Source organism: Ornithorhynchus anatinus, chromosome 6 (genome assembly GCF_004115215.2).
Source record: "Ornithorhynchus anatinus isolate Pmale09 chromosome 6, mOrnAna1.pri.v4, whole genome shotgun sequence".
NCBI lineage: Eukaryota > Metazoa > Chordata > Mammalia > Monotremata > Ornithorhynchidae > Ornithorhynchus > Ornithorhynchus anatinus.
This window is the reverse complement of record NC_041733.1, coordinates 19893376-19921232: the sequence shown is the minus strand read 5'-3', so window position 1 is coordinate 19921232 and position 27857 is coordinate 19893376. Positions and strand designations below refer to the sequence as shown.

The following is a 27857-nucleotide window of genomic DNA, read 5'->3' as shown; positions in this document are numbered from 1 at the left end:
AGTAGGCGCTCAATAAATACGATTGGATGAAAGGCGGCCTCCTGGCGCCCCGGGAGCTGCGGTTCCCCCGCGCGACCGGCAGGGGGCAGCAGCCTACTTGGGAATGGGGTTCCCCCCCCCAACCCCCGGCCGGGAAGGGAGAAGGAGGAGGAGGAAGAGGAGGAGGAGGAGGAGGGAGGGAAGGGGGTTGGAACTGGCAGTGGAAGGGAAGAGTTGGTTTGGGCACCCATTGCATTCTGGGGAAGGTCGGGCACGGAGTGCGACACGCTGAGGACTCGGCTCCCCCAAGGAACGCCTCCGAGGCCGTCCCAGGGCCCCCACCCGCGGGCCGACTCGGCCCGGACCCAGCCGACAGCCAGCCTTGCAGGTAGGCACTCGCCCGCTCCGGCTCCACCCCGGAGCCGGCTCGGGATGGGGACTCCGGACTCCGTTTTCCCAGTCCAGAGCCGGCCTAGGGGCGGGTTGACCTGGCCGCCCCTTCCCCCCACCCCGGGAGGGGGGTCTGTAGGTGAGGACCACCCCCCATACACACACACACACACACACACACTCCCTTTTCCCTTCCCGGGTGCCAGCCTCCCGGGGCAGCAGGTGGGCCCCGAGGCGACCCTTGGCTTCGAGGAGGGGAGGGGCCGTCGCTCCCCTGCCCAAACTGACGAAGACAGGGTAAGGGTGGGCGGCGGATTAGAGGTGGGAAAGGTTGGCCTCCCGCCCCCTTCCCCTTCCGAACCTCCATCCCGGCCCCCCGGCCCTTCCCTCCGCCCCCCCCCAACCAGATTCCAGGGAAAGCGGCTTAGGAAACGGCCGGCAGATGAAGCCAAGTCTGGAGGGGCGGGGAGGGGGGCAGGGCGAGGGGAACGGGGTGTCGCTCGCCAGCTCATCTAGCAGCCCCCCAACGACCCCCTCCCCAAGAGCTGGGGGCGGAAAGTGGGGGCACACGCCCCCTCCCCGCTTTGTGCTCCGGAGCAGGGGTCTGGAGGTGGAGAGTTGCAGGCCGGCATGCCTGACCCCGGGCGGCCGAGGAGACCCCCAGTGAGGCGGAGATTGGGGCAAGAAGGCTTGGGATGGGCAGAGAGAACTAACTTCCTCGTCTCCGGCCTGGAGCCTGGAGCGGGTGGGAAAAGAAGGGTTGGGGAGAGAGAAGGTCGGCGGGGAGAAGTCCCCGGCCCCCACCCCCAGGATCCCACCCTGGACAGCAGCCTCGGCAATCCCTCCGTGGGGCCAGGCGAGAAATGAGCTTCTCCAGAGGGGTTGAGGGCCCTCCTGACCGAAGAGAAAAGGAGGGTGGGAACTGGGAGGACGGGAAGGGGGCTTGTTGCTCGAGGGGTCTCCGGGGCTCGCTGGGTGGGAACAGCTCACCTTTCTGACCCCACAGTGGCTCCCCAACCAACGCTTCGCGGCCACACTCTCCTTTCTCTGCTCCAGTCCCCTCCCACTTACCTGGCTTTTGATCTTTTGATCTTTTGTTGTGCAGAGGGCGGGGGCTGAGGAGGGCTGACTGCCCTGCCCTGAAGCTTGGAGAGGTTGGCAAGGGGGAGGAGGACACCTGGCCTCCACCCACCCACTGACCCCCTGCTGCTCCGATGCAAAGGACTCTGTCCTCATCCCCTCCCGCCCCTCTCTCCGAGAGAAGTTCCCCTTGCAGACCGGAGCTGCCTCTGCCCTGCCCTGCCCTGGCATTCTTCCCTCTCCCCACTCTCTGGGCAGCGATGGGCCAGGCAACCCCTTTTGCCCTGCATCATGGCCAGAGCTAGCCTCGGAGCCCCCCAGGGAGGACAAGAGAGGGAATGCCCCGCAGAGCGAGTGCTCAGGCTAGGGATGGGAAGGAGGAGGCCAGAGCGGGAGGGGGAAGAGTCTTGGGTTTGTCGTTTGTCTTATGCCGCCGAGTCGTCTCTGACCCGTAGCGACGCCATGGACAAATCTCTCCACCTCCATCTGCAATAGTTCTGGTAGCATATCCGTAGAGTTTTCTCGGTGAAAATACGGTTTACCATTGCCTCCTTCCGCACAGTAAACTTGACTCTCCTCCCTCGACTCTCTCCCAAGCCGCTGCTGCCCAGCACAAGTGAGTTTTGACTTGTAGCAGATTCCCTTCCATTCACTAGCCACTGCCCAGGCAAGGAATGGCTATACCTCTGCTTGACTCTCCCTCCCGTAGTTGAGACTAGCAGAGTACTGGAAACTCTCCACATGCCACCCTGAGAAGGGTGAGGGAGGTGGGGGAGTGGGAGCGGGAAGAGAAAGAGAAAGAGAATGTATGTGTGGGAGGGGGGACCCGGGGGACACCCTGAGGGTGGTCTCTGGGAGAACAGGACCTGGACCCTTGAGTCCCTCAGGGCCTCAGTAGCCCACGTGTGGACATCAGCTCTGCCAACCAGCCCCCAGGCTTCAATCACAGGGACCAGGCGCCCGGCTCCAAGGTCCTGTCTGAGAACGGAGGCCCCCCAGAAGCCAGGCTGGCTCTGGGGGAGAAGGCTGAGGCTGGGGGATCTGTACTCCATCCGGGCCCCATTGCCCTTCCCCCACCCCCTTGCTGCCCTTCTGAGACCAGCCCCCACCTTTCTGGTCTTCCTCTCCCTGCCACAACTCATTCCCCCACACTCCAGGTCCAGGACAGACCTAGGGCTGCGGCCTGTTGGCCTGATCGCCGTCTGACTGCCTGAGTTCGGGGTGCCTGGTTGGGACCCGCCCAACTTGTTTCACCCTGGGAGGAGGGTGGGAGCTGCCCCTTGCAGCACTGCCCACTAGGTCCCCCCAGCCCGGCTTTCTCCGGCAGCCCCCGTGGGTTCTTCCCCTGCCTCCTTCTCCTGGGAAAGGGCCAGGGGGAGCAACGATGGGAGTGGGGACCTGTGCCTGAGACCCCTGAAGCAAGCACCCTTCAAGGGGGACATACCCCTGGCCCAGCCTACTGTCCCCCTCCCTCCAGTTTCCCCACGCCAATCCTGAGCTTTGTTTGCCCTGCTCTGCCAGGCAGCTTCCTCTCCACCGCCAACGGCCCCGAGTACCCTCAGTGGTGGAGTGGGCGTTGCCTCCGGCCTGGGGGCGGGAAGGAGGGCGGCCCCAAGATCCTGCTTATCCCTCCCTCCCCCCAACCCCCCAAAGCTGCTGAACCAGCCTTTCCAGCCTCCACCTGAGCATTCTGGCCTCTCTGATGGGACCAAGCGAATGGCCCCGTGGGCGCCACTGGCCTTAGTTTCCCCAGTCCAGAACAGGCGAGCTGGAGCCTAGGGACAGCCCCAGGACCTGTCCTCCCTCTGGACTCCAGCCCCTGCCCCCCCTACCCCACCCACATCCACTTCCACTGGTTGGTGCTGCCATGGCCGGGGCAAGTCTGGTTCTCAGGCCCAGCCGGATGGGCCCCTCTGCTGGGTTCCTGGGCACCTCCCCCTGCCTCCAACCCCCAGGTCCTGGAGTCCAGAGAAGAAGGATTGGTAGGGGCTCAGTTGTCCCCAGCACTCCAGGGAGTCACCTCTGAGCCCCAGGTTGGGCAAAGCAGAGGTGGGGCAGGGCCAGGCCTAGGACCAGAGGAGGCAGAGGGGAGCGTCTGGGAAGAGCAGGGGAATGAACGTCTTCGTATCCCTGTTCCTCCGTTCCCTGCAGGGCCAGGAGTGGGGGTGAGGGGGTGGCAAGCGGGCAGGGGAGGAGAAGGGGCCCGGCCTGTGCCCAGCTGTGGAGAAGCAGAACCAGCCAGTAAGGGATTAAATAGAGGAGAGGGACCCCTGAGACAATCTCACGGCTCCTTCCTCCAGCCGCGCAGACGGGGTGGGGAGGCCAGGTTTGCTGGGGAACCGGGGATCCGGAGGGCCGGGGGGATCACGGCCCGACGGCTGCCTTCATCCCGCCAGTCAGGATTTTCCATCCCTGCTGCTCCTAGCCCAACTGGGGCCCCTCCCTTCCTGCGGTTGGAGTCGGGTGTGGGTAGGACTGGCCCAGGTGGGGCGGGTCCGGGCGTGCCTGTCTCCCCGTTGCCTGTGGGGTTACCTTGCTCTAGGATGCCGCTTTCCCCTCGCCAGGCCCCTGTCTTCGGCACTGCCCCCGCCTCGAGGGGCAGGGCACTGGGGCTCCCTGCCTGGGTCCTGGGCCCAGCCTCCCTCGCCTCCTCCAACTGGTCTGCTCTCATGCCCGTCCCTGGAGCTTGGCCTGGCCCGGAGGGGTTCCCTCAGTGGGCGGGCAACCTGGCGGCAGCTGAGGATAATAAGATCTCCAGGAGACCCCCTGCTCTCCGTGCCTCGTGGGGGAGAGGGAGCTGTGGGCCATGGGGGAATAGGAGCAGGGACAGGGTGAGAGGGCGTCTGCCCGGGGCTGTCAGCCCACCCAGTCTCCTGTTGTGATCTTCCCCAACCGATCCCTAGGCCCCGATCTCCCTTGGGAGCATGGGGGAGAAAGATGAGGGGCTAAGGGACTCTTCCTCATCCCCACTTCCTCCGGTGCTCCCTGCTCAGCTATTCCTCTCGGGAGTCGGGGCGTCGGTGGGAGGCAGGCAGCGGACCTCTGGATTCTGGGACAGCAAAGGAGGAGTGGACCTGGGGGTTCTTGGAGAGGGGAGGGGCTGCCCCCAAGACCCCTTCCTGTGGAGGGGTGGGGCCCTATGTAGTGCCTGCGGGGTTAAAGTCCCCCCCTCCAGCCGGTGGTTCCTGGGTGACTCATCTCTAGAGACGGCAGGCCTGGCGCTGGGGTTGGGGGGGGGGAAGTCGTCATTGTTCCCTTTTATCAGGGCCGCTCTGTCCCCGGCCCCCGCCCCCTACACCCGGGACAAAGGCGGGCATTGAGCCCCTGCACTGGCACTGGGCTGCTTCGGCAGCGGGGGCAGGGAGGCAGGGAGGCCGGGGGGCGGGAGAGAGAGGTTCGGGGTGGCCTGGGTGCCAGGGAGTGGGGGCGGTCTATCTTCTTCCTTCTGGCCAGAGTGAAGCGTTGGACCTGGGGTGAGAGGAGAAGCCCGTCTCCGGTGTGGTGCCGTTCGACTCTGTGCCCACGGGAGGGGCTGTGCCCAGGGCGGGAGCCCGCCTGGCTGGGGCTCCCTGCTGCTCTGGCCTCCTCCTGACCGTCCCGGTTGGATGCCTGTTGGCTCTGGACCGGCCTGGCTCGGTGCCTGTCTGCCCAGGCCCATGAGGCAGAGAGAAGGGAGCAGGTGGAGTGCCAGCTTGGGCAGGGGCTGGGCTGAACTGGGCTGCTAAGTTCCGGGCAGGACTGTCTCCGGCCTCTGGACCCCTTGACGCCTCCCCTGTCCCGATGTCCCTTGGCAAGGGCTGCTGGGGAGGGCGGGAGGACGGGGAGACACGAATGGGCATTTGAAGAGGGGATAATGTCAGGGCAATGATGATTGAGTGAGGAGAATTGGATTTTCCCCTTTCAATCCTCCCCCCAACCCCGACCCCAGCCCCCTTGCCACCCCCCAGTGACAACCGGGGGCATTTCCATGGCAACTGCAGATTCCCAGAGTGCTCGGAGGTCCTCTGTGGCCAAGAGTCTCACCTCTCTGTAGCCCGAGGAGCCTGAACCCCACCCCCCCACCCAATAGGCACCTCCCATGTCCCTTGGCAGTTCCGGGGAGCTGAGGTGAGGGGCTCTGGGGCCTTTGATGGAGTTGGAGCCCCCGGGGGAGGGGCTGGGGTCTTGCTGGGAGGGATAATAGGGCCCTGTGAGTTGGAGGGGAGGGGGTCAGGTCCCCGTTGGCACGCAGGGGAACAGAGGGGACATTGATGGGGTGGGGGGAGGGGCGTCCGGCTCAACCGCTATTGACGAGGCTGCCAGCTGGCGCGGCCCCCTCCCCCCCGAAACGGGACCCGGCTCCCCCACCCCCAGCCCAACTTGCCACACAGAGACGAAGCCACTCTTCACTCTGTCCTCAGGATGATGTCCACTACTGCCCCGGCGTGCCAGCCTGGGGTGCCCAGGGGCAGCTGAGCAGATCAGACACCCCCATCCCACCTCCGGCCCTGGAAACCTGCCGCCAACTGGGCCCACCTGCATGGTAAGTGCCAAAAACTCCAACTCCACAGTGGCCATTGCTGCCTTCAGTGTGCCCCAAAGCTGCCCATCTTCTGGGCCAGAGAGGGGCCGGGGGAGAGGTGGGCATCGCCTCCCCGTGTGTCAGGGGCCTCACCAAGCTTCTCTCTGGGTGCCACCATGGATCTGGGGAACTGCAGCTGAGTTGTGGGGGAGAAGATCCCCAGCGGGCCCGGCCCCTGGTCAGCAGGACTGAGAACGTGGGCCAGGGCCAGGGAGCTGGTGGTGCTGTGGGTGGAGGAAAGGGCACGAGGCCAGACTCTGCCCAGTGCCATCGCTCCTCACTGGGCCACCCGGCATGTCTGGCTTTGTTTCCTGATGGATCCACCCACAGCCAGATCCCATCATCTGGGTACCTGGGCTCCAACTACCAGAGGGAGGAGCTCAGGGTTGCAGGGGAAAGTCTTGGAGGTTCATGGGGGAGGGGGTGGGGGAGCAGGCTCCTGATCCCACCAGCTATTCCCCCACCACAGTCCCCTCGCTCACAGCCACACCTTCCTCTCGCTGCCTCCTTCCCCGCACATGGGCCCGGGCCAGGCACCCTACTGCCAGTCCACAGTTGGAGTGGCTGAAAGAGCATCTCCCGCCCCCCAACTTCTCACCTGCTGGATACTGGGGGCCCCTCCGGCCTGGGTTGACTCTGGTGAGGGGCTCTGGGTCCCCAGTTCTGCTCCCACCCCTCCCCTCGCTCTTCCCGTCCCCCGTCCCCGGGAGATATGCTAGTCCGGGCATCCGTTGGGGAAGGTGGGCAATGAGGCCAGGCAGGGTCTTGGGCCTGGGAAAAGGGACAGGGGTCAGGGGTCATCAGGCTGGACCAGGTAGGTGTTTGGGCTGGAATGTCCAAGATTCCCTTTCATCTTAGTCACCGCCTTCCTGGACCCCCTACCTCACTCAGCTCTCAACCTGCCCCAGTATAAGAGAAACACACATAATAGCAATAATAATACTGGTATTTGTTAAGCACTTACTATGTGCCAAGCACTGTTCTATGTGCAATTGGGTGCTTCCAGATATTTCTGCATTTTCCCTTGTGTCTCTGAGTGTGGGACCATATCACCGTCTACTCTGGTCCCTTTCTTTGTCTCTGCCTGTCCCTCTGCAGATGTGGGTGTGGGTCTTGGCACGTGTGCCCACATGACAGTGCCCGGTCTGTGTGTGCCTATCTACCTGTGCTTGTCTCTGGTTTGTGCTGACTCCCGTACTTCTCTTTCACCGTCTCCCTCTGCCTTTGGCCGTGTGTGTTTGTTTCTGTCTCCTCCGCTTGTCGTGCGCTGTTGCCGCTTGGTTCCTCACCAGTGGGAGTTGGGGCGGGGTGGGGGGGCGGGGCTGAGGGCGGGGGCCCCATCTGGCTCCAGTGTTTCCAAGCTGCTAATGGCCAACGGGGCAGGGGGTGAGAGAGGATCGCACACGCGCGGAAACACACACACACACACACACACAGACTCCCCACCAACCCCAGGAGACCAGCCAAGCTCCCCTCCTCCTTTTACGCTGCCCAGCCACGTGCCCCAGTCCCGGCTCCAGCTTCGCCTCCGCTACATTGTTCCCAGACATCAGAGGGACCTTGGCACTGGGGCTGGGAGGGGCCAGGGGCCGGTGTTGCAGGGGAGGGCCGCGTGGACGGCCAGAAGAACAGATGAGCTGAGCAGCCCCCGTGAGTACCCTTTATGGGTCCCTTCCCTGAGGGTGGCACCTTTGGGAATGTGGCCGAGGGGAGAGAGGGAGGATGTGAGTCAGCTGGGATCCCTGCTTTCCATAGGGCCTGGAGACAGGAGGCTGAATGGTGCTCGGTAGGGTCCTGCTGCTGGGCAAAAAGTCCACAGTTTTGCCCAGCCCTCCCCCTGCCCTCTCCCCCTGATCCCAGACCTCCCAAGCAGGAGGCAGATTAGATGCCTGGTCGGGCTAGTGGCTAAATCGCCTCCCCGCTGCTGGGCCAAGAGCCCCACATGGCTGCACCCCTGGAAGTTCCTGCCCCGGTGTTTGTGGGGAGAGCAAAGAGGGCAAACCCTCTACCGTGCTTTCCATTCCCAGCACCGCGCCTGGGGCGAAGTGGCCATGCAACCCAGTGACCCTGGCGGGGGTCTCTGACTCCAGGCGAATCCCTCTGGGGTCCGGGCCCTCAGCTCCTGCCCTCATGGCCCGGAATGGTTGCAGATAGCTGGAGCCTGGTGCCTTCTGTCTGTTTTGCTGACCAGGACAGCCGGGCCCCAGGGCGGGGGGAACCCACCGTGACCGGGCCTCCCTCTTCCCCTGGTAGAGCCTCGCCATGCTTGCCCGGTCCCACCTCCGCTGCCCGCTGCTCCTGCTCCCGCTCCTCTTCCTGCTCCCCGTCCGGCCAGGGCTGGGCCGTGCTCGCCGCTTCAGCGACCCCAGCACCTCCTTCAACCACCTGGTTCAGGACAGGCAGACGGGCACCCTATACGTGGGCGCGGTCAACCGCCTCTACCAGCTGCGGCCTGACCTGGAGCTGGAGGAAGAGGTCCCGACGGGCCCCGTGATGGACAGCCCCGAGTGCCTACCCTTCAAAGACCAAGCAGACTGCCCACAAGCCAGCCTCACCGACAACAGCAACAAGCTGCTGCTGGTGAGGGAGCGCAAGGGCGAGCTGATCGTCTGCGGCCAGGTGTGCCAGGGCACCTGTGAGAAGCGCAGCCTGGCAAACGTGAGCCACGTGCTCTACCGGAGCGAGGACCCCGGGGACTACCAGTTCGTGGCGGCCAATGACGCCAGGGTGTCCACGGTGGGGCTGGTGGGGCAGTCCCAGGGCCGTGAGCTCCTCTTCGTGGGGCGGGGGCTGACGGCCAAGCTGTCGGGCGGCATCCCCCCCATCACCATCCGCCAGCTGGAGGAGCCCAACGCCTTCTCTTACGAGGGCCTGGGCCGCCTGGTGGTGGGCGACTTCTCCGACTACAACAACAGCTTCGTGGGCATCTTTGTCAGAGGCAAGTACGTCTACTTCCTGTTCTTCCGACGTGGGTCCAAGGCACAGCATTTGGAGTACCGCACCTACATCTCCCGCATCTGCCTCAACGATACCAACCTCTACTCCTACGTCGAGGTGCCCCTGGAGTGCCAACGGGACGGCGCCCACCGCTACGACCTGGCCCAGGCCGCGCATCTGGCCCAGCTGACCCCTGAAGGCACCGCCACGCTGCTGGTGGCATTCGCCGCCGGCCTGGCCCCCTCCGCGGCCCCGCCGGCCGACACCGCCCTGTGCGCCTTCAGCCTGGACGAGGTGGATGCCCGCATGCAGGAGGCCCGGAGGTTCTGCTACACGACCAAGGGCCGGGGGCCCGATGGCAGCGAGAGAGCGGCCATTGAGTATGGCGTCATGTCCTACTGTTCCATCCTGCCCATGGTGAGGCCTCCCCCGGGCCTCCGGGGGGTGGGGGGTTGCGGTGGGGCGAGGAGGTCTCCCCGGCCACCTTGGGTCTCCTCCTTGGGATGGTGGAGGCTGGAGAGGCTGGGAGGGAAGAGCTGGCTCCTTGTGTGGGGGTGGGACTCGGGGGGCCAGAGGGAAGAGAAGGAAGAAGGAGGCGAGCATGGGTGAGAAGAAGGAGAAAGAATTAAGGGAGTGGACGGCACCTATCCAGTAGGAGAGGAAGGAAGCTGGACGGAGCTGGATTTGAATAAGGAGCGGGGACAGCGGGTGGCGGGGGAGCAGGCAGGGGCAGGGGAGGGGCTCAGACCAGATTTTTAATAATAATAATAATAATAATAATAATAATAATAATAATGTTGGTATTTGTTAAGCGCTTACTATGTGCCGAGCACTGTTCTAAGCGCTGGGGTAGACACAGGGGAATCAGGTTGTCCCACGTGGGGCTCACAGTCTTAATCCCCATTTTACAGATGAGGCAACTGAGGCACAGAGAAGTTAAGTGACTTGCCCAAAGTCACACAGCAGACAAGTGGCCGAGCCGGGATTTGAACCCATGAACTCTGACTCCAAAGCCCGTGCTCTTTCCACTGAGCCACGCTGTTTTTCATGCCCACTGGAGGGGAGTGGGGGGTGGGGAGCAGGTGGATGGCTGAACAGAGGTGGGGTGCAGAGAGCATTGACAGGACCAGGCAAATGGGAGCTGGGCCCAAGGCCCTGACTGCTGGAGGGACAGGGCAGCTGTCCAGAACTCCCTGGAGCTGACCGGCAGGTCCCCGCCCTCTTCTCTCCTCTCCACACCAGGACTCACCCGACTCATACCCGTGTGGGGAGGAACACACCCCCAGCCCCATCGTCAGCCGCCAGCCCCTGAAGGCGGAACCACTGCTGATGAACATCCCTCACCTCACCGCCGTGGCCGCCGTGGCTGAGGCCGGACATGTCGTCGTCCTCCTCGGGGATGCCCAGGGCCAGTTACACAAGGTTAGTGCCCGGGTGCCCGGGTGCCGGGCGGGAGAGGGATCCAGCCCAGCCTGGAGCTGGCAGGGGTACGGGCCGGGGCCGTGAAGCCCGGGGGCTAGGAGCTGTCTGCCCAATCGGCTGGTGCCACCCACCGCCTCCCTTGCCCTTGGCCACCATGGGCCATCCCCTTCTTCGTGGCCCTCCCCGCCCCAGGGTCGGGAATACCCTCCGATGCCCACCTATCCCCCACCACCCCAGGTGTTCCTGAATGGCTCGGAAGGGCAGGTGTACAGCTCGGTCCCCGTGGGGCCACCAGGCTCTCCCGTCAACCCCGACCTGCTTGTGGATGTCAATGGGAGTCATGTCTACGTCATGACCACCGATCAGGTGAGGCTAGGGGAGGAAATTCCAGGGGGGCAGAGGAAAATGGAGAGCCCCCGATCCGAGCGATCCAGGTCTGCCCCTGCCCCCACAGGTAGACAAGGTACCCATTTCGGACTGCCCGGCGTTCCGAGACTGTGACGCCTGCCTCCAGGCCCGTGACCCCTTCTGTGGCTGGTGTGTCCTGGAGGGCAGGTAAGAGCCCAGTGAGGGGCGGAGGGGGTTGCGGGGGGCTGCCCCATCAGTGAAGAGGACCAGAAGGGGTCCTTGCCACTCTCGCCTCTTTCAGCCCAGCTGGCCTCCCTGCCCGCAGAAAGGGTGGCAGGGAGCTCAGGGACATTGAAAGACAGAGGGAAGAGAAGGGGCTGGTTTCTACAGGACCTACCCCAACTCACAGCTTGTTTACGTTTCCCCCTTCCATGGGTCCGACTGTGCTGGGATTGGGCAGGGGACCGAGCTGCCGGCTCTGCTGGAGGAATACAGGCGATCGGCTGACTGGGGGACTGGGAGGAGATCTGGAACTCCCGGGTCCCCCACGGGGCATCTGTGCCCCCTGACCTCCGTTTCCACTTCCCACCCGGGGCAGGTGCACGCGGAAGTCAGAGTGTGAGTACTCTGAGCAGCCGGAGAAGTGGCTTTGGAGCTACGGATCGGAGAGCCACTGCCCGGCGGTCCTCAGGGTGACGCCCACCAACTGCACCCGCGAGAAGGAGACCCAAGTGAGCCGGGATCGTGGGGGTCCTGGCCAGGCCGGGCCCTGGGGACCGACTGGCCCAATCTCCACGGCTAAAGGGGGCCGTGACCGTAGCTTCATCAGTTCTTTCTCTCTCCTCGGGGCCCAGGTGACCCTGGTGGTGCCACGTCTCCCCTCTCTGGACCCCGAGGAGTATTTCCACTGCACATTTGGGGACCACGAAAGCCTGGCGATTGTCAAAGGCCCCGAGGTGTCCTGCTCTTCTCCCTCCGGTGACCAAATGCCAGCCAACGAGCCAGGAAAAGGTTCGAGGAGATGTGGGGGCCTTGCCCACCTGGTTCTGGAAAATGGATGTGGGGGCAGAGGTCGGTTGGTGGGTGCAGAGAGGTGGCATGGACCACTAAGTCGGGGGACGAGCCCGCAAGGCGCTGAAGACTGGTGACTGGCCCGTACCCCTGCTCCTGTGCTCCCCTCCGTGCTCCTGTGCACCTCTTCCCCCGTCCTGTGCTCCCCTCCCCTGCTCTGTTCTCCCTCCCCGATCTCCTCTCTTGCTCCCGCACTCCTCCAGACCACGTGACAGTGGCCCTGACCGTGATGTTCAACGATGTGGTTGTGGCTGCCACCAACTTCACTTTCTATGACTGCGCTGCTATCCCAGAGTTGGCCGTGGCCTCCCCGTGAGTCTGGGGCAGGCCCGGGGGCTGGGGGATGGGGTGGGGGGAGCCGAGACTCGGCCCCTGCCATCTGGGTGTGGTCTTTCCTGACCCATCCAGGGAGGCTAGGGGTGACGCCCTCCTCCCGACCACCCCGTCTCTCTACGGTGCTCAGTTGTAGCCAGTGTGTCAGCAGTCCTTGGCAGTGCCACTGGTGCCTCAGGACTTCCCGTTGCGTGTCTGGTGAGGGGTGTCCGGACGGGGAGAGGACCATCTACAACCAGGATGTGAGTGTGCCCGGGAAGGGATGGGCCCTAGCTGGATCCTAACTCTCCCTCCCCCAGCTCAGGACTGAGGCCACGGCGGGTCGCGCCGGGAGGGGGGGTGGGCAGGCAGGGGCAGAAGGAGAATTTCTGGTCTCTCACCCCAAAACATAAGGGAGACTGGAGCCAGACAGGGCTGGCACACTCCCCTTGTTGGAAACTGGCATGTAATATCACTTGGCCCCAGATGCCAGGAGAAAGAGAGGTGGGGTCGAGGCGGGGGGAAGGGGGATGGATGGCTTCTGGGCCCCAGGGAGGGTCGCCTGTTGGGTGTGGGAAGAGCTCAAGTCTTGACCCTCTCTCCTTCCCCCAACCTCTGCTCTCTTCAGGAGACAGGACTGCAGAACCGAGGCCCCGGAGCCTGCCCCCGCATAGAGGGCTTGGAGGGCTCCTCGCTGGTGGCGGTCGACTGGCTGGCGCAGCTCACGCTGAGGGCCCGGAACCTCCAGAACTACCAGGTGAGAGAGGCGGGAGGGCAGACGGGCAGGCAGACGGGGGGATCGGGCGCCAAGCTTGGAGCCCACCCCCTTGCCTGAGAGGAGAGTGGAGGAGGGCGGTATTGGAACCACGGTGTCGATGCCGCAGGGACAGGAGCTCTATCACTGCTGGATCAAGGTGCTCGGGGAAGAGCTGAGGTTGGAGGCCACTCTGGAGGGAGAAGGAGATGCCCAGCGGATCCGGTGTCAGGCTCAGGAGGTGGGAGTCTGCCCGCCGGCCCCCGTCTCCTTCACACCACTCTCTTGCCCCTTCCCGGATTGCCCCGCCACGAGTTCTTGAGAAGCAGTGTGACCTAGTGGATAGAGCACGGGCCTGGAAGTCAAAAGGACCTGGGTTCTAATCCCAGCTCTGCTACTTGTCTGCTGTATGGCCTTGGGCAAGTCACTTCACTTCTCTGAGCCTCAGTTACCTCATCTGTAAAATGGGGATAGACTGTGAGCCCCCTCTGGGACAGGGACTGAGTCCAACCTAATTAACTTGTATCTCCCCAGCGCTTAGAACGGTGCTTGACACTTAGTAAGTGCTTAACAAATTCCACTGGAACTATTGTAAGTTCTAAATCTCCTCCTCTCCTCCCACAAACATCTCCCCTGCTCCAACCTGCCTCCCCTTCCTTCTCCCCGTCCCCCTTCCATCCGTCAGTCCATTCGTTTGTCCCTCCATCCCTCCCTCCCTCTGCAGTTCGGCTTCTCGCTCCCGCAGAAGGAGCTGCAGGTGCCCATATACGTCACCCGGGGTGCAGACGCTCAGCGGATCGATGACACCGGCGACCTCCACGGTGAGTGGGTGCTCCCTCCACGGGGCGAGGGGTCTTCTCTGGGCTTTCGCCTCTGGGGCCAAGGAGACCCGCTAGGGCCAGGGAGCCTGGACTTGGGCTTCCCACTTTCTGAGGGGGGACCCTTGTCACCCAGCCAGCCGGCCAGCTTGGTAGAGGGCTGGACCCATGGATGCAAAGGCCACTACCTTACCTCTGGGCTTCTCCCTATGCCTCTGCCCCCTTCCTATGCTCCCCTGACCTCCTCGCCATGCTTTCTGCTCCTGACCGTGCCTCTGGACTGCCTCCTGTGCCCATCACTCCTGCTCTGTTCCACCCTGTCTCCCCAGTGACCCTGTACGACTGCACAGTGGGCCATGAGGACTGCAGCCACTGCCAGGCAGCTAACAAGAACTACGACTGCGTTTGGTGTGGGCTAGGGACTCCCAGCTGCCTCTATAGGTCCCTGTGCCACCCAGATGCTATAGAGTCCCTCTGCCCCACCCCCATCATCCGCTTGGTGAGCATGCCCTGGAAACGCAGTGAGACCCGCTGCGGGGTCAGCGGACTGGTCGGAAGGACACTGGGCACCCCGAAGGATGCCTGTTGAGGGCAGGTCCCGGGCCCCGACTCCTGCCCTGCAGGAGGGGATGAAGAGAAGGAAGAGGAAGAAATCTTGGGGGGCTCCGGGTAGAGATGGAGGGGGAGGGACCCTGGGGCTGGGAAGCCCCCAGCTCCCCTCCACTTCCAGCCCACCTCTGTATGAGCTCTCCTTCCTCTTTGCCTACAGATTGAGCCCCTGACGGGCCCCCCGGAGGGCGGTACGCCCCTCACCATTGTGGGCACCAATCTGGGCCGGCGTTTCGAGGAAGTGGCAGCCAAGGTGACTGTGGCTGGCCAGCCCTGCCACCCCGACCCCGACCAGTACCTCATCTCAACCCGGTGAGGAAGCCTGGACCCAGGGCCGGGCGGGGCCCGGGCAGGGGGTGAGACCGATGGCCCGCTGGTTTGCCAAGACTCCGAGGAGGGAGGGGTTCATTGGCAAGCCATGGAAGTGAGGAGGTGGAGAGAGAAAGAGAGAGAGAGATGGGGAGGAAAGAACAGAACCAGGAGAAAAAAGGACAGGAAGTGATGAGAAGGAACAAGATGGGGAAGAGAAAGATGTGGAGACAGACCACTGAGAGCTGGGGAGCAGAAAGATTCTGAAAAGGGAGGGGGATTTGGACAGCAGGATGGGCCACCAATGACGCGGGGCTTCTCAGCAGGCTCTGCAGCTGGGAGAGAGAGGCTCTGCTCTCCCGAGGAGCTTGCATGGCCGGTCCCTCGGCTCCCTGTCTCTCTCTTCTTAACCCGTTCCCTGTCCTTCCCCAAATTCCTGCATGCTGTCTCTCTGCCTCCATGTCTCCTGCCTCTTTGCCTCCTTCGCTGGGTGGTTGCTGGCCTGGGGGCAGTGGTGAGGGCCCTGGACACCTCTGCTTATACTCCCATCCCTCCCTTCTTGGGCAGGATCGTGTGCTTCGTGCCCCCCGCAGCCAAGGGCACTACTGGCCCCGTGGAGGTTGCCGTCGATGGTCACCCCTCCCCAGGCATCTCCGCCCAAAACTTCACCTACCAGGTCAGTGCGCCCTGCTTCTCTCCAGCTACCCAGGTCAGCAGGAGGGGGCCTTGCCTCTGAGGGCCAGTGTCCAGGGCCGCCCCTCGGTCAGCAGCCTCCAAACTGTGTCCCATCCAGGACCCCGTCCTGCAGAGCCTGAGCCCCTGGAGGGGCCTCCAGGCAGGTGGCACACGGCTTACCATCCATGGCCAGTTCCTGCAGACGGGCAGCAACATCTCAGCCTTTGTGGGAGACCTGCCCTGCCATATGTGAGTGCCCCTGCAGCAGGGGCCGGGCGCCCTCTTGGGGACCCACCCGCTCCAGGGGAAGAGGGACGGCAGGAGGGCTGGAGCCAGGGGTGGGGAAGCAGTATTCCCTAGTGGTTAAAGCCCGGACCCGGGAGTCGGAAGGACCTGAATTCTAATCCCGGCTCTGCCACTTGTCTGCTGTGTGACCTTGGGCAGGTCACTTCACTTCTCTCGGCCTCAGTGACCTCATCTGTAAAATAGAGAATAGGACTGTAAGCACCCCAGTGCTTAGAGCAGTGCGGGGCACATAGTAAGCACGTAACAAATACCATTAAAAAAAATGTATCCATCTCCACTCCCAAGACCAACCCAGGCCCCCTTGCTCCCCCTCAGACAGGAGCCCATTTGCCCCGAGACCATCATCTGCCTCACCAGCCCCAGCCCCACTGTGGCTGAACAGTCTGTGAGGGTGCTGTTCGGCCTGGCCGAGAGGCTGCTGACCACTGACCTTTTCCACTACTTCGAGAACCCGAAGCTGTTGAAGGCAGAGCCCTTCGTCAGCTTCCTCGGGTGAGAATCCAGCGGGCGGGCAGAAAGAGGGGGAGCTTTCTCATGCAGTTTGGGAACTGGTGGATACTGACCTAAGAGGGCCTGTTGGGGGTCTGGCCCAATGGATGGGAACAGGAGTGGGGCAGTGAGGGAACCGGGAGAAGAGCATAGAGAAGAAAATAGGTGGGGTGGGGAACCGGGCAGGGGCAGGGGAGAATGTAAGAAAGACGTGGAGCAGTGGAGAGCTGAGCAGTCTTCCCCCGACCAGGCCCTGGGCCGGGATGGGGCAGTGGACGTGGAGGGCAGGCAGTTCTCGGGAAGTGAGCGTGGGGAGAAGGAGAGTGGGTCTCTGTGGCTGATAGTCCTCCCTGGGATCAGAGGGGGCCGGTTGATCAAGGTGAACGGGACACTTCTGGACATGGTGGAGCAGCCCCGGTTCTCAGTGTGGCTGGAGGAAGGCGGGGACAGCCAGCGGAGACGCAGAAGCTGCGGGGAGGCGGAAGAGCAGACCTCGGCCCCAACGCGGCCCTGCAGCAAGCTGGAGAGCGGCCTGCTGGAGGTGAGATCTCCCTAACCCTGGCCTAGGGGTGGTCGGCACCCCTCTTCTTCCGGCCCCGCCCCCTGCCCTCCCCGGCTTCAGCCAAGGGGGAGGAAGGACGGGGGAGGAATCGGTGGCGGGAGGTGTTCTGGAGGTGGGCTAGATTCGAGTGAGGTCAATTATAGCTGGGTCTCCTGCCCCACCTTGTCCTCAGGCCCCCGGCCCTCATCTCCCCGGGCTCCGGCCCCCTCAGCCCCCAACCCTCCTGGCTCCCCGCAGTGCTCAGAGCCGTGTGCCATCAACTCGTCACAGCTGTTGGTCTGCCCCAGCCCCGCGGTGCCCAGTGAAAGAGCACGCTTGGTCAGGGCATTCTTCGTCCTGGACAACCTGAGGGTCAACTTCAGCGACGTGAGCGGGGAGGAGTTTCGCTATGCAGACAACCCCCGGCTCCAGAGGCTGAACCGTGACGGCGCCGCCCGGCCTTACCACCTCAAGCCGGGCAATGTGCTGGATGTGGAGGTGGCTGACCTGAGGGAGAGGGCCGGGACTTGGCAGGGGCTGGGGCCAACCGGTGTCGGGAGGGGCAGGGCTTAGTGGAAGGGTACCGAGTTGGGTGGAAGGGAGTTGTGGGGATGGGATGGGGAGGTCTCACTCTCATTTGAAAAGCAACGTGGTTTATCGGTCAATCAATGAATCAATAGTACTTACTGAATGCTTAGTATGTGCAGAGCAATATACTAAGCGTTTGGGAGAATATCACAGAATTAGTGGCCTCATTCCCTGCCCACATTGAGTTTACAGAGTAGAGGGAGAGACAGACATTAATATAAATATATAATTTATAATATATAATTTAAAGATATGCACGTAAGTGCTGTGTGGTTGGGGCCTTAGCGGACCGGGCACAGGACCGGGAGTCAGAACACCTAGGTTCGAATCCCTGCACCACCACCTGATGCTGGGCGATTTGGGGCAAGTGGCTTGACTTCTCTGTGCCTCGGTTTCCTAATCCGTAGACCGCGATCCTCATGTGGGACAGAAACTGATTTGACTGTATCGAATGCACTCCAGTGCACAGCTCAGTGCTTGGACCATAGTTAGCGCTTAACCGACACCACGGTGGTTCTTAAGGGGATGATCGTTTGTTCCGGTTCCCTCTTCTTACCCAGGGCAAAGGCCTGAACGTGGGGATCAGCAAGGAAGAAGTGAGGGTCCAGATCGGGGATGGCGTGTGCACGGTGAAGACCTTGACCTCCACCCACTTGTACTGCGAACCTCCTCTCCAGCCCCCTCAGCCCCTCAACAGCTCCTCCCGGCTGCCCGAGTTCATCGTAAGCCTCGGGGCGGTGTGGGGGTGGGAGCTGGGGGTGGGGAGCAGAGGTAGCAGCTGCCAGGAGCGGATACCGCCAGGCTGCCAGGGGGACACCCTTGGGAACTCTCCCAGGGAGCCCTGGGGGGCCTCTGGGCAGATGGCAGGGCTCTCGCCCCCTCCCCCGGGAACCGAGGTTGGTACCTGGTGCCACCTGGTTGCCAAGGCAACGTGTTGAGACGAGCCCGAGCCCCGTGGGCTGCGGGGAGGAGAAGCTGGGAAGGGTGGGGCCAGAGAGGCTGTGCTGAGCACCACCCCTAAGTCGTCCCCGTCTCCAGGTGCAGATGGGAAACCTGCGGCTGGACCTGGGCCGGGTGCAGTACGACACAGAGGCCGCCCTGTCCCCCTTCCCCGCCGAGGCCCAGATGGGGCTGGGGGTTGGGGCAGCCGTGCTGGTCTCCATCGTCCTCCTGGTCATCCTCATGTACAGGTGCTCCTTCCCTGCCCCACCGCCCAGATCCCATCTCCTCAGAAGGTCCGCCACCCTCCCGGCTCCCTGCTCCGTTCTCCCCTTTGGTACCTCCCTGCCAGCTGGCCCACTGGGTGCTGCCCCGACTTCCTTCGGTTCGCCCCGCAGAGTTCCTTCTCCCCATCCTGGGTCAGTGTTAGACCAGCTGCCCCTTCTGTCCACCTCTACCCCGCTTTCCTGCCGGGACCCGACCTAGGCACGTGTGCGAGCTCTCTGTGTTTCTCCCCACCACCCGCCACGTGTTCATTTGAAGACGGAAGAGCAAGCAGGCCATGCGAGACTACAAGAAAGTTCTGGTGCAGCTGGAGAACCTGGAGACCAGTGTGGGGGACCAGTGCCGCAGGGAGTTCACAGGTGGGTGGGGACTTCCTGCCGAGCTTCCTGCTGCTTCGAATCGAAGGAGGTACCCTGGGACTGTCCTTGAGGGGCGGATGGAGGGTCACGTGGCCCACGGTCAGAGTTCTGAGCACTTCTGGGGAGAGGATTTTCGAGAGCAGGGGCTCTGTGTCTTCTACTGTTCTTTCCCAAGAGCTGAGGACAGAGTAGGCACTTGGGAAGCACTGTTGAGGATAGTAGCAGTATGGGGGTATCCTCTGGGGGGAGGCTGAGGAGATTTGACAAGTGGCTGACAGATGACTCTCTCACCTGGAGAGGTAGGAAGTTGGGTGATGAGGGGATAGAAGGCTGAAGAGAAGAGTGCCCTCAGAAGGGATTGGAGAGAGGCTAGGGGAGAGGAGGAGGAGGAGGAGATCCCCATTGGGAGAGTGAAGACAGACGGGGGATTCCTGGAGCAATCCTCACCGAGAGCCACCTCTGTCCCCACCCGACCTACCCCCGGCAGACCTGATGATGGAGATGACGGACCTCAGCAGCGACTTGGAGGGCACCGGGATCCCCTTCCTGGACTACAAGACCTTCACTGAACGTGCCTTCTTTCCCGGTCACACGGGATCCCCCCTGCGCGGCAGCCTGGACGTGCCCGAGGGGCGCCGGCCCACCGTGGAGCAGGGTCTCACCCAGCTCTCCAATCTGCTCAACCACAAGCCCTTCCTCATCAAGGTCAGGGGGCTGTGGAGAATGCCCCGGGGCAGGGGGTAGGCAAGAGGACCCCGGGGGATAAGCTGCATCAGTGTATGTGCGTGTTTGTGCGCTCATTCACACTGGAGTCGGGGTGTGAGCTGGGGTGCAGTTGAGTGTACATGGATGAGGGTGTAGGGATGTGACTGATGGTAGTTATGTGAGTGGCCAGGTACTAGTTTGGGTGGTGTGATAGTCTCCCCTGCCCTATGTGACGAGTGATGAGGGGAAGTGGAGTGTCAAGGAGGGGGCTGAGGGAGGCTGGTTCAGAGCCTCAGTGCCCAAGGAGACCTCCCACACCCTCTCCCCCAGCAGACTCCCCAGACACCCAGGGGTAAAGGCAGGAATCTGGGGGCTAAGCCAGGCAAGGGCTGAACCACATTCTCCAGGTTCAGGGGTGCCTTGGCCATCAGGGGAGGAGAGGATGTGGGGAGCCTCTGGGCCAAGGGTGTCAAACGAGGGCCCCGGCTCGTGCGTCTCGCTCCAGCTGATCCACACGCTGGAGAAGCAGCCGACGTTCTCACAGCGGGACCGGTGCCACGTGGCGTCCCTGCTCTCCCTGGCTCTCCACGGGAAGCTAGAGTATCTGACAGACATCATGAAGACCTTGCTGGGGGATCTGACCTCTCAGTATGTCTCCAAGAATCCCAAGTTGATGCTGCGAAGGTACGCGGTGGGGAGGAGAAAGGGCCCGGACATCGGGCGGGAAGTGCGGGGGCTGAGCTCGGGAGCTGCGGGCAGAAAAGGTGGGTGAGGGAGGCCAGAAGAGCGGAGAGCCCGAGGGTTGAAGGGAGCAGACCCTACGCCTTCTTCGGCTTCACCCATTTGCCAGTCCCTGGACACCCGGCCCATCTGCTTCCCCAGTCAGGCAGGCCAATGGGGTGCAGGGAGGGAAATGAGGCCTTGGCTTTTTTGCCCACTCCATTCCCAAGGAGATGTCCTGACTGAGAACCCCAGGACCTTATCCCATCCTGTACCCCCCTAGGACCGAGACTGTGGCGGAAAAGCTGCTGACCAATTGGATGTCCATCTCCCTCTACTCCTTCCTGCGGGTAAGGCCCAGACGGCCCCTGCTTCTGGGGGCTGGCGCAGGTGATTTCAGTGGAAAGAGCATGGGCTTGGGAGTGAAAGGGCATGGGTTCTATCCGGGCTCCGCCTCTTGTCAGCTATGTGACTTGGGGCAAGTCACTTAACTTCTCTGTGCCTCAGTTCCCTCATCTGTAAAATGGGGATTAAGACTGTGAGCCCCACGTGGGACAACCTGATTACCTTGTATCTACCCTAGCGCAGAACTGTGCTTGGCACATAGTAAGCGCTTAACAAATACCGTCATTATTATTATTATTATCCCACCCTGTGTCTCTTCACCCATTAGCCATAGGTGAACATCTCCTGGCTCCACAGTCCCATTGCCTGAAACCCTTTGTAACTGCCATCCCATTGCCTGACCACTCTTCACCCCCAACAGACCCTCACCCATTCCTGTAAGCCTTTCCGGAAATCTCACACATTCCAACATCACCCCATGCCTCTTGCAATGGTACTGAATTGTTCCTGAAATTCCTTGGAGAATGTGTGAATGCTTAGTACAGCGTTCAGCACCCAGTCAGTGCTCTGTAACAGTAATAATAATAATTGTGGTATTTGTTAAGCATTTACTATGTGCCAAGCACACATGTGGCAGATGCAGGATTAGAACCCATGTCCTCTGACTTCCAGGCCCATGCTCTTTCTACTAGGCCATGCTGTTTCATACGTACCATTGACTGAGGGAACTGGGTTGTGTGAGAGAGTGGGTGTTTATGTAAGTGCAGGATGTGTGTGTTTGTGTGTGAGTATGGTGAGGAAGAAGTGTATGGTTGCGGAGGGCAGTTTTAAGAGTGGAAGTTAGCCTTGGGGGTGGACTTTGTAATCTTTTCTTTCCACAATCCAATTTGGCCTACACTCCCTCATCAGGAAGTGGCTGGGGAGCCCTTGTACATGCTGTTCCGGGCTATTAAATACCAGGTGGATAAGGGCCCCGTAGACGCGGTGACAGGAAAGGCCAAGAGGACCCTGAACGACAGTCGGCTGCTGCGCGAAGACATCGAGTTCTCCCCTTTGACCCTGACCGTTCTGGTCAAGGACTCTGGGAACAGCCGGGAGGCCCAGCGGGTGCCTGTCCGCGTCCTGAACACGGACACCATTACCCAGGTCAAGGAGAAGGTGCTAGACCAGATCTACAAAGGCACTCCCTTTTCCCAGAGGCCCCCTGTGAACTCCCTGGACCTGGGTGAGTCCCACTTCTGGTCCCTCCCATTCCATCCCTTCCTTTCTCTTCCCAGATCTCCCCCTCCTCTAACCGTCTCTCCTCCCTGCCCTCCTTTTCCTCCTCCCCTTCTGGCCTCCCAGAGGCCTCCAGAGGCAGCAACGCCACCCTCTCTCCCGAGACCCTCAGCCCCACCCCTCACTCACCTCCTCAATATCCTCCAGGCTGGCGGGGGTCCTTAGACCCTTCCCTTCACCTTCCCTTTCCTGCCACAGAATGGCGCTCGGGGTTGGCCGGTCACCTGACGCTATCAGACGAAGACCTGACGTCCGTGACCCACAACCAGTGGAAGCGGCTCAACACCCTGCAGCACTACAAGGTAGCCAGAGTGCGAGGGGAGAGCGGTGGCCGGGACAGGGCTGACCTGGGGCAAGGGAAGAGACTGGATTTGAGCTGGGAAAGGGAGCGGAAGCAGGGAAGCCAATTGGTCAGGTTGGCCTCTGAACCCGATGCAGGATCGGCAGTGTCGGGTACTGGGGAAAAGCGCTGGGCAGTGGGAGTTGGAGGATTGCCAGGGTGCTCTGCCTTGCCTGGCATTCAGGCCCGAGGTTGGATCGAGTGGCCGGGGAGAAGCCGGCTCCTGGAGGATTCTGGGAAGAGAGCATGGGGTAAGAGGGTAAAGAAAACTGGATTGGACTAGGAACCGGTGCCACAGCTAGGGCTTTCCTCTTCTCTGAGGACCTCGACTCACCTACCTTCATGGGGACTTGGGAGGTGGGCATCCCAGTGAGAAGAGCTGAGGCATCCTGCAGGCCATCCAAAAACTCTTCTGCCCCTCCTCGGGGTGTTGGTGTTAACCGTCTTCCCCCTCCCAACTCAGGTCCCGGACGGAGCGACGGTGGGGCTCATTCCCCGGCTGCACAACGATGTCTCACAGGGCAAAAGCCAGAGCTTCCTCTCTGGGGAAGGTATATAATAGACTGGGTCTGGGTGAATGTCTCTGCTCTCCCCCAACTGCGCAGATGCATTTTGGTCTGCCCCAAGATAAGCAACCTTGTGGCTTTGGCTGTATCAACTGAAAGTCTGTGCGAGCTGGAGGGGAGAGTGCGGACTAGGGCCGTGCAGTAAATTCTTTTCATTCCCCTCTCCACCACCAATGCAGTGAAGTAACTTTTGGGGAGCACACCCTGCCTCCTGGGGGGAACTAAAGGGGGAAATAAGAATGGGAGCTCCGGGCTGTGGCACTTCCAGGCTCTGGGCTCGGATTGCCACAGCCAAGCTCTGAGAGGAAGCAGGCCATAATCATCATGGTGTTCACTGAGTGTTTATTGTGTGCAGGGTGCTGTACTAAGAGCTTGGGAGGGAACAGTAAAAAAGAGTTGGTAGACACATTCCCTGCCCACAATAAGCTTACAGTCTAAAGAAGGAGAATCTATTCTGAAGATGGGGGTGCGTGTTGTGGGTCCCCTGCTTCGTTTCCGTTTTCCTGCCGAACCAGAGTCCAGGGCATTTCCTCTAGGGGGAACCAGGCCCTTCCCAGCAGGGGTTGGCCTGGGTGGTCGGGGGAGGAGAGCCTGGGTTTGAGGCCCGGGAACTGTGCCCACAGATACCCCGATGCTGGAGGATGGCGAGGAGGGAGGCATTCAGCTCTGGCACCTGGTGAAGTCCACGGAAGAGCCTGAAGTGCCCAAGCAGCGGCGCAGCAGCCTGCGGGAGCGGGAGCGAGCCAAGGCCATCCCGGAGATCTACCTCACCCGCCTGCTATCCATGAAGGTGGGAGGGGAGGGGCGGGGCCCAGACGGGGGCCATCCCTGAGATCTGCCTGTTCTCCATAAAAGTGGAGCGGGGTGAGGGGTTATGTGAGGGGGGGTAGTCAACAGGACCATCACTGTCGAGAAGTGCAGACCAGGGACCCAGCTCTGGGTGGGAGGGAGGTAAGAATGGGGGCCTATCTGTCGGTCTCCCCAGTGCCGGTAATGAGCCCCACTTTCCCACGAATCAGTGTGGCCCGGATTGTCCGTCCAGCCCCGACCACAGTCCCTCCCAACCTTGGCACCTTCGGAGTCCTCTCCCTCTCCCTCTCTCCGCTTCTGTCTCACCCCGATGACCACTTCCCTGTTCCCGGCATCCAGGGCACACTGCAGAAGTTTGTGGATGACACTTTCCAAGCCATCCTGAGCGTAAACCGCCCAGTGCCCATTGCTATCAAGTACCTGTTTGACTTCCTGGATGAGCTGGCGGAGAAGCACGGCATCGAGGACGAGGAGACGCTCCACATCTGGAAAACCAACAGGTGCCCCACGGTCGGAGAGTCCGGCTGCTTCTGCCGGGCTCGGGAGCCAAACAGATCCAAATTGTCCCAGGAGAGAAAGGGCTGATGCCCTCCCCATCCCCTTCACCTGAGATCTCTTTGCCCTCAGTTGCTCCTCTCTCTCTACCCTCCCCTCTCTCCGTCCTCTCCTTCAGTTGTCCTGCCAGTCCTGGGGCCATCGCATCCCCGAAACACCCAGTCCCGGATTGGCTGTGATCTGTGGGTCAGACCCAGCCTAGGCAGAGCTCCACCGTGTGGGATGGCCCATTGGTCTGAGATGAGAGCAGGGCATGGAATAGACTATTATGGATGAATCTGTGCTCCTCATTCTAACCCCTGAAAATCAGACACCCGGGCGGCCTAGAAGTGGGTTTTCCAGCCCCTTTATCTCCCTCCCCGGCGCTGCCAGTGCTTTCTCTCAGGACTGGGACTAGGCGGGCCGGCCCGGGGCAGGGTCCCAATAAGACAAATGTGGGATTGCCCGCTACTGTCTGAATTCTCTCAAAGAGGAAGCTTTTGTCTTCTTGCCACCGAGCAGGGCTGCCTGGCCCAAGGGCTCCATGACAGGGGCTGGGAGCTGGGTAGCCCCCAAGGACATGGTTCTGGGTGCCAGGGACTGGACCTGGCTCCGCTGCAGGGTGCTGGGCCGCTCGTGGACCTCCGACAGCGCTCTCTACTCCTGCGGTCCGGCAGGGCGAGGGGGGAAACCAGCACCCCTACCGCTCCTGCCTCAACCGCTGCTCCCACTCTGCGATCGGGCCGTGGGACGGGAGGCGGCAGAACAGTCGCTCCTTCAGCCACTCCCATGGCCCCGGCCCCGTCCCCTCGGCCTGAGCCCTGCCCCGTTTCCCCCCTCCGCCCCCCCATGAGTCGGTTTCCACTTTCAGCCTAATTCCTCTCCACGCTGAGGCTGGGGTGCAGGGAGGAAGCAGGGGTCCCATCCTCCCACCTAGCGGCCCCCGTACTCTGTCCCCAGCCTGCTGCTGCGCTTCTGGGTGAACACCCTGAAGAACCCCCAGTTCATCTTCGACGTGCGGATGTCTGACAACGTGGATGCCATCTTGGCCGTCATCGCACAGACCTTCATTGACTCCTGTACCATCTCTGAGCACAAAGTGGGGCGGGTGAGGACTCGGGCCTGGGGCCAGAAGCCAACGGGGGTGGGAGGGGATGTGGTACGCCCGAGACCAGGCAGTTGGTGCACTGAGCAGGGAGACCTGTGGAATGGTACAGGGGAAGGCAGAGGCCCGGCCAGTGGGTGAAACCCCGCTTTGGTTCGGTCCTCCCTGACCTGAATCGACAGGGGTGGGGCCCGTATCTGGCCTGACGCTCATTCTTCTTTCGGTCGCTCCTGACTGGTCCCTGCTAGTTCCTTGGAAGGGGTGGGAATCGGCACACTCGCACGCCACGGTGTGCAGTGGTTCCTGTTTGCTTCTCAGATGTACGGTCCCGGTGGGAATGTGGGGACTTCCCAGGAGCATAATGTATTACACGGGCGCGGCCACAAAGACCGTTTCCAATTCCCCTAAAATGGTCCACTTCAGTCTGACCGAGGTCTCTGGACCAGATCCAGCCTAGGCCGGAGCACGACCATGTGAGACGTGAGCCGGGGGTGCATGTGGGATAGACCATTTTGGTGGCAGAAAGCTCAGGTGGGGCCTCACCCTGCCCTCTGCACCCACTGCTCACTGCAGGACTCTCCAGTGAACAAGCTGCTGTATGCCCGGGAGATTCCTCTCTACAAGCGGATGGTGGAGAAGTAAGAGCTGGAGCCTGGGGAGGCTGTCCGAGCCAGGGAGGGAGGGGAGGTGGGACTGGCTGCTGGACAGCAGAGAGGGTGGGCCCCTATTGGGTCCCTGGTCTCTGGCCTTTTGGAGTTGAGGAGAGTAAACAGGCCGAGTCCAGACCTGGAAATGACCTCTCTCCCCCCCGCCCCTGCAGGTATTATTCTGACATTCGGGAAAACACGCCCGCTAGCTACCAGGAGATGAACTCGACCCTGGCGGAGCTGTCTGGAGTGAGCTCAGGGTGGGAGGGGCCCAGGGGTCTGCGGGCGGTACCCAGATACTCTGAAGGGGTCAGGTGACTGGCATAGGAAAGAGATGGCCTGGTGGGACCCAGGTTGGCTCAGAGCGGGGTCTTTGTGGTGAGGGGTTTGAGTCGGGCTGGGCGAAGAGACCGTCCTCGGGGCAGCCGGGGGACCCTCCCCCTCACCTGGGGGAGAGACCCCGGCCGGGGGTGGGGGTGATGGGGAGGATCCACTCCCCAACCCAGACTCGCTGCCCACTTCCTGACACGAATCCTACTCCTGGTTGGCTTCCCCAGCATTATGCTTCTGACCTGAACTGCGTAGTGGCCCTGCAGGAGCTGTACAACTACATCAACAAGTATTACGACCAGGTACTAGGGCCCACCGGGAAAGGTCGGGCGGCTGCCGTCCTATCCAGTGGGATAGGGGTGGGGGGCGCCTCCTCCCTCTCCTTCCCTATCCCCACTAGCCCCAAGCCCCCGAGACCTCCTGCTCCGCCTCCCCCCTCAGCCCCCACGCCTGGGGTCCTACTGAGTTATGGAACGAAGGTACAGGAGGTTCTCTGGTGGCCCTGACCCCTTCCCCGATTGCCACCCTTCCAGGCTATGAGACTGGTGGGGGTGGAGGGAAGAGAGTGTGCAAGCTCAGCCAGAGAAGCAGAGGAGGGAAGCTCAGGCTGGAAACCTTGAGCAGGGAAGTCTGTCCAGGGAAGCTTGGCCGGGAAGTTGAGCAGGGAAGCTCAGGTGGTGTGCTGGGCCCCGCAGGTCATCGAAGCCCTGGAGGAAGACCATGTGGTGCAGAAGATGCAGCTGGCGTACCGTCTGCAGCAGATCGCTGCCCTGGTGGAGAACAAAGTCACCGACTTGTGAGGGGGACCCCGCCTGCCACCGCTCCCTGTCCCACCCAACCCGGCCCAGCCTGCCCCCGCTCTGTCTGCTGCGGCCTGGGCTGCTGGCAAGGGGTACCCGATCCCTCGGGGAGAGAGTCCTGGGCTCTGGCCCCAGGGAGGGGACGACAAAGGTGGGGTAGGGCAGAGGGAAGGGACGGGTTTGGACCAAACTAAGGGGAGGGGACATGGAGGATTACCCTTCCAGCCCCTTCCTCGGAGCAGGGCCAGCCGGGGCCAACCAGGCCAGTGCCTTATGTACTGCTGTGGGTGGCGGGGTGGGATCCCCAAGCCCTTTAATCAATTTTTCTACTGAACGTGGTTATCTCCCAGAGGCAACCCACCTGTTCTGTGTCCTGCTCCCCAACCCCGGATGGAGGCCTCCAGGGGTGAGAGGCTGGGCCAGGACGGGACCGCCCCCAAGAGTCGGGGGAGGACTGCACGGTTGCCAGCAGAGCGGGGAGGAGGGCGTTTCTGGGTATTCATGGGCAGGGGGCTCCCATTGTATTTATTTCCACTGGGATGGGGGGCGGAGATGGTGGCTGATTTGACCCATAGGCCCCCAAGGAGAAGGGGTTTGGGGGACACACTATTCAGAGCAGGCTCTGTGGGGCCCCCAGGTTTTCCCACGGTCAGGACCTGGACTACCACCCTTCTCCTCTCTTCCTCTCCCCGAGCCTGTAGGGTACTCACTGAAGGTGGGGAGAAACCATTTTGCCTTACTGTGTAGAAAACAGACCTTTTGCTCTCCCCTCCCCACCCAGCTCAGTAAGGCGATGTTTTTTTCCCCTAACTTATACAGTTCACTGTGTGTATAAAGGATGTTGCTCTCGGGTGTATTTATTTACTGGATGGAGAATTACATTTGGAAATAAAAGATAATCACAA

The 27857-nt window shown here is 62.0% G+C and overlaps 1 protein-coding gene across 2 annotated transcripts; it reads left to right on the top strand.

The window, feature by feature from the left end:
• Positions 1-225: 225 nt before the first annotated feature.
• Positions 226-27857, top strand: PLXNB3 (plexin B3). Of its 2 annotated transcripts, none has more exons than XM_029067734.2 (36): positions 226-367; positions 5850-5971; positions 8264-9364; positions 10190-10369; positions 10607-10735; positions 10824-10924; positions 11316-11448; positions 11572-11728; positions 11992-12100; positions 12252-12363; positions 12729-12857; positions 12985-13095; positions 13579-13675; positions 14002-14171; positions 14442-14593; positions 15158-15266; positions 15384-15514; positions 15887-16063; positions 16421-16601; positions 16860-17099; positions 17750-17911; positions 18228-18379; positions 18672-18772; positions 19260-19477; positions 19983-20161; positions 20481-20547; positions 21452-21767; positions 22019-22122; positions 22624-22711; positions 23350-23516; positions 23876-24036; positions 25031-25178; positions 25749-25813; positions 25996-26071; positions 26380-26454; positions 26848-27857. In XM_029067734.2, exons 2-36 carry the CDS (start codon positions 5969-5971, stop codon positions 26950-26952), a joined length of 5706 nt encoding a protein of 1901 aa, XP_028923567.1. In that variant the 5' UTR covers positions 226-367; positions 5850-5968; the 3' UTR covers positions 26953-27857. The 2 variants fall into 2 exon arrangements, with proteins under 2 accessions (XP_028923567.1, XP_028923565.1); XM_029067732.2 differs by having other exon boundaries at positions 13540-13675.

Bases quoted from the DNA above. Each gene is read 5' to 3' on its own strand.
- PLXNB3 (XM_029067732.2), top strand. The intron at 11,449-11,571 runs GTGAGCCGGGAT...CTCGGGGCCCAG, and splicing joins CCCGCGAGAAGGAGACCCAA to GTGACCCTGGTGGTGCCACG. The intron at 17,100-17,749 runs GTGGCTGACCTG...CTTCTTACCCAG, and splicing joins GCAATGTGCTGGATGTGGAG to GGCAAAGGCCTGAACGTGGG.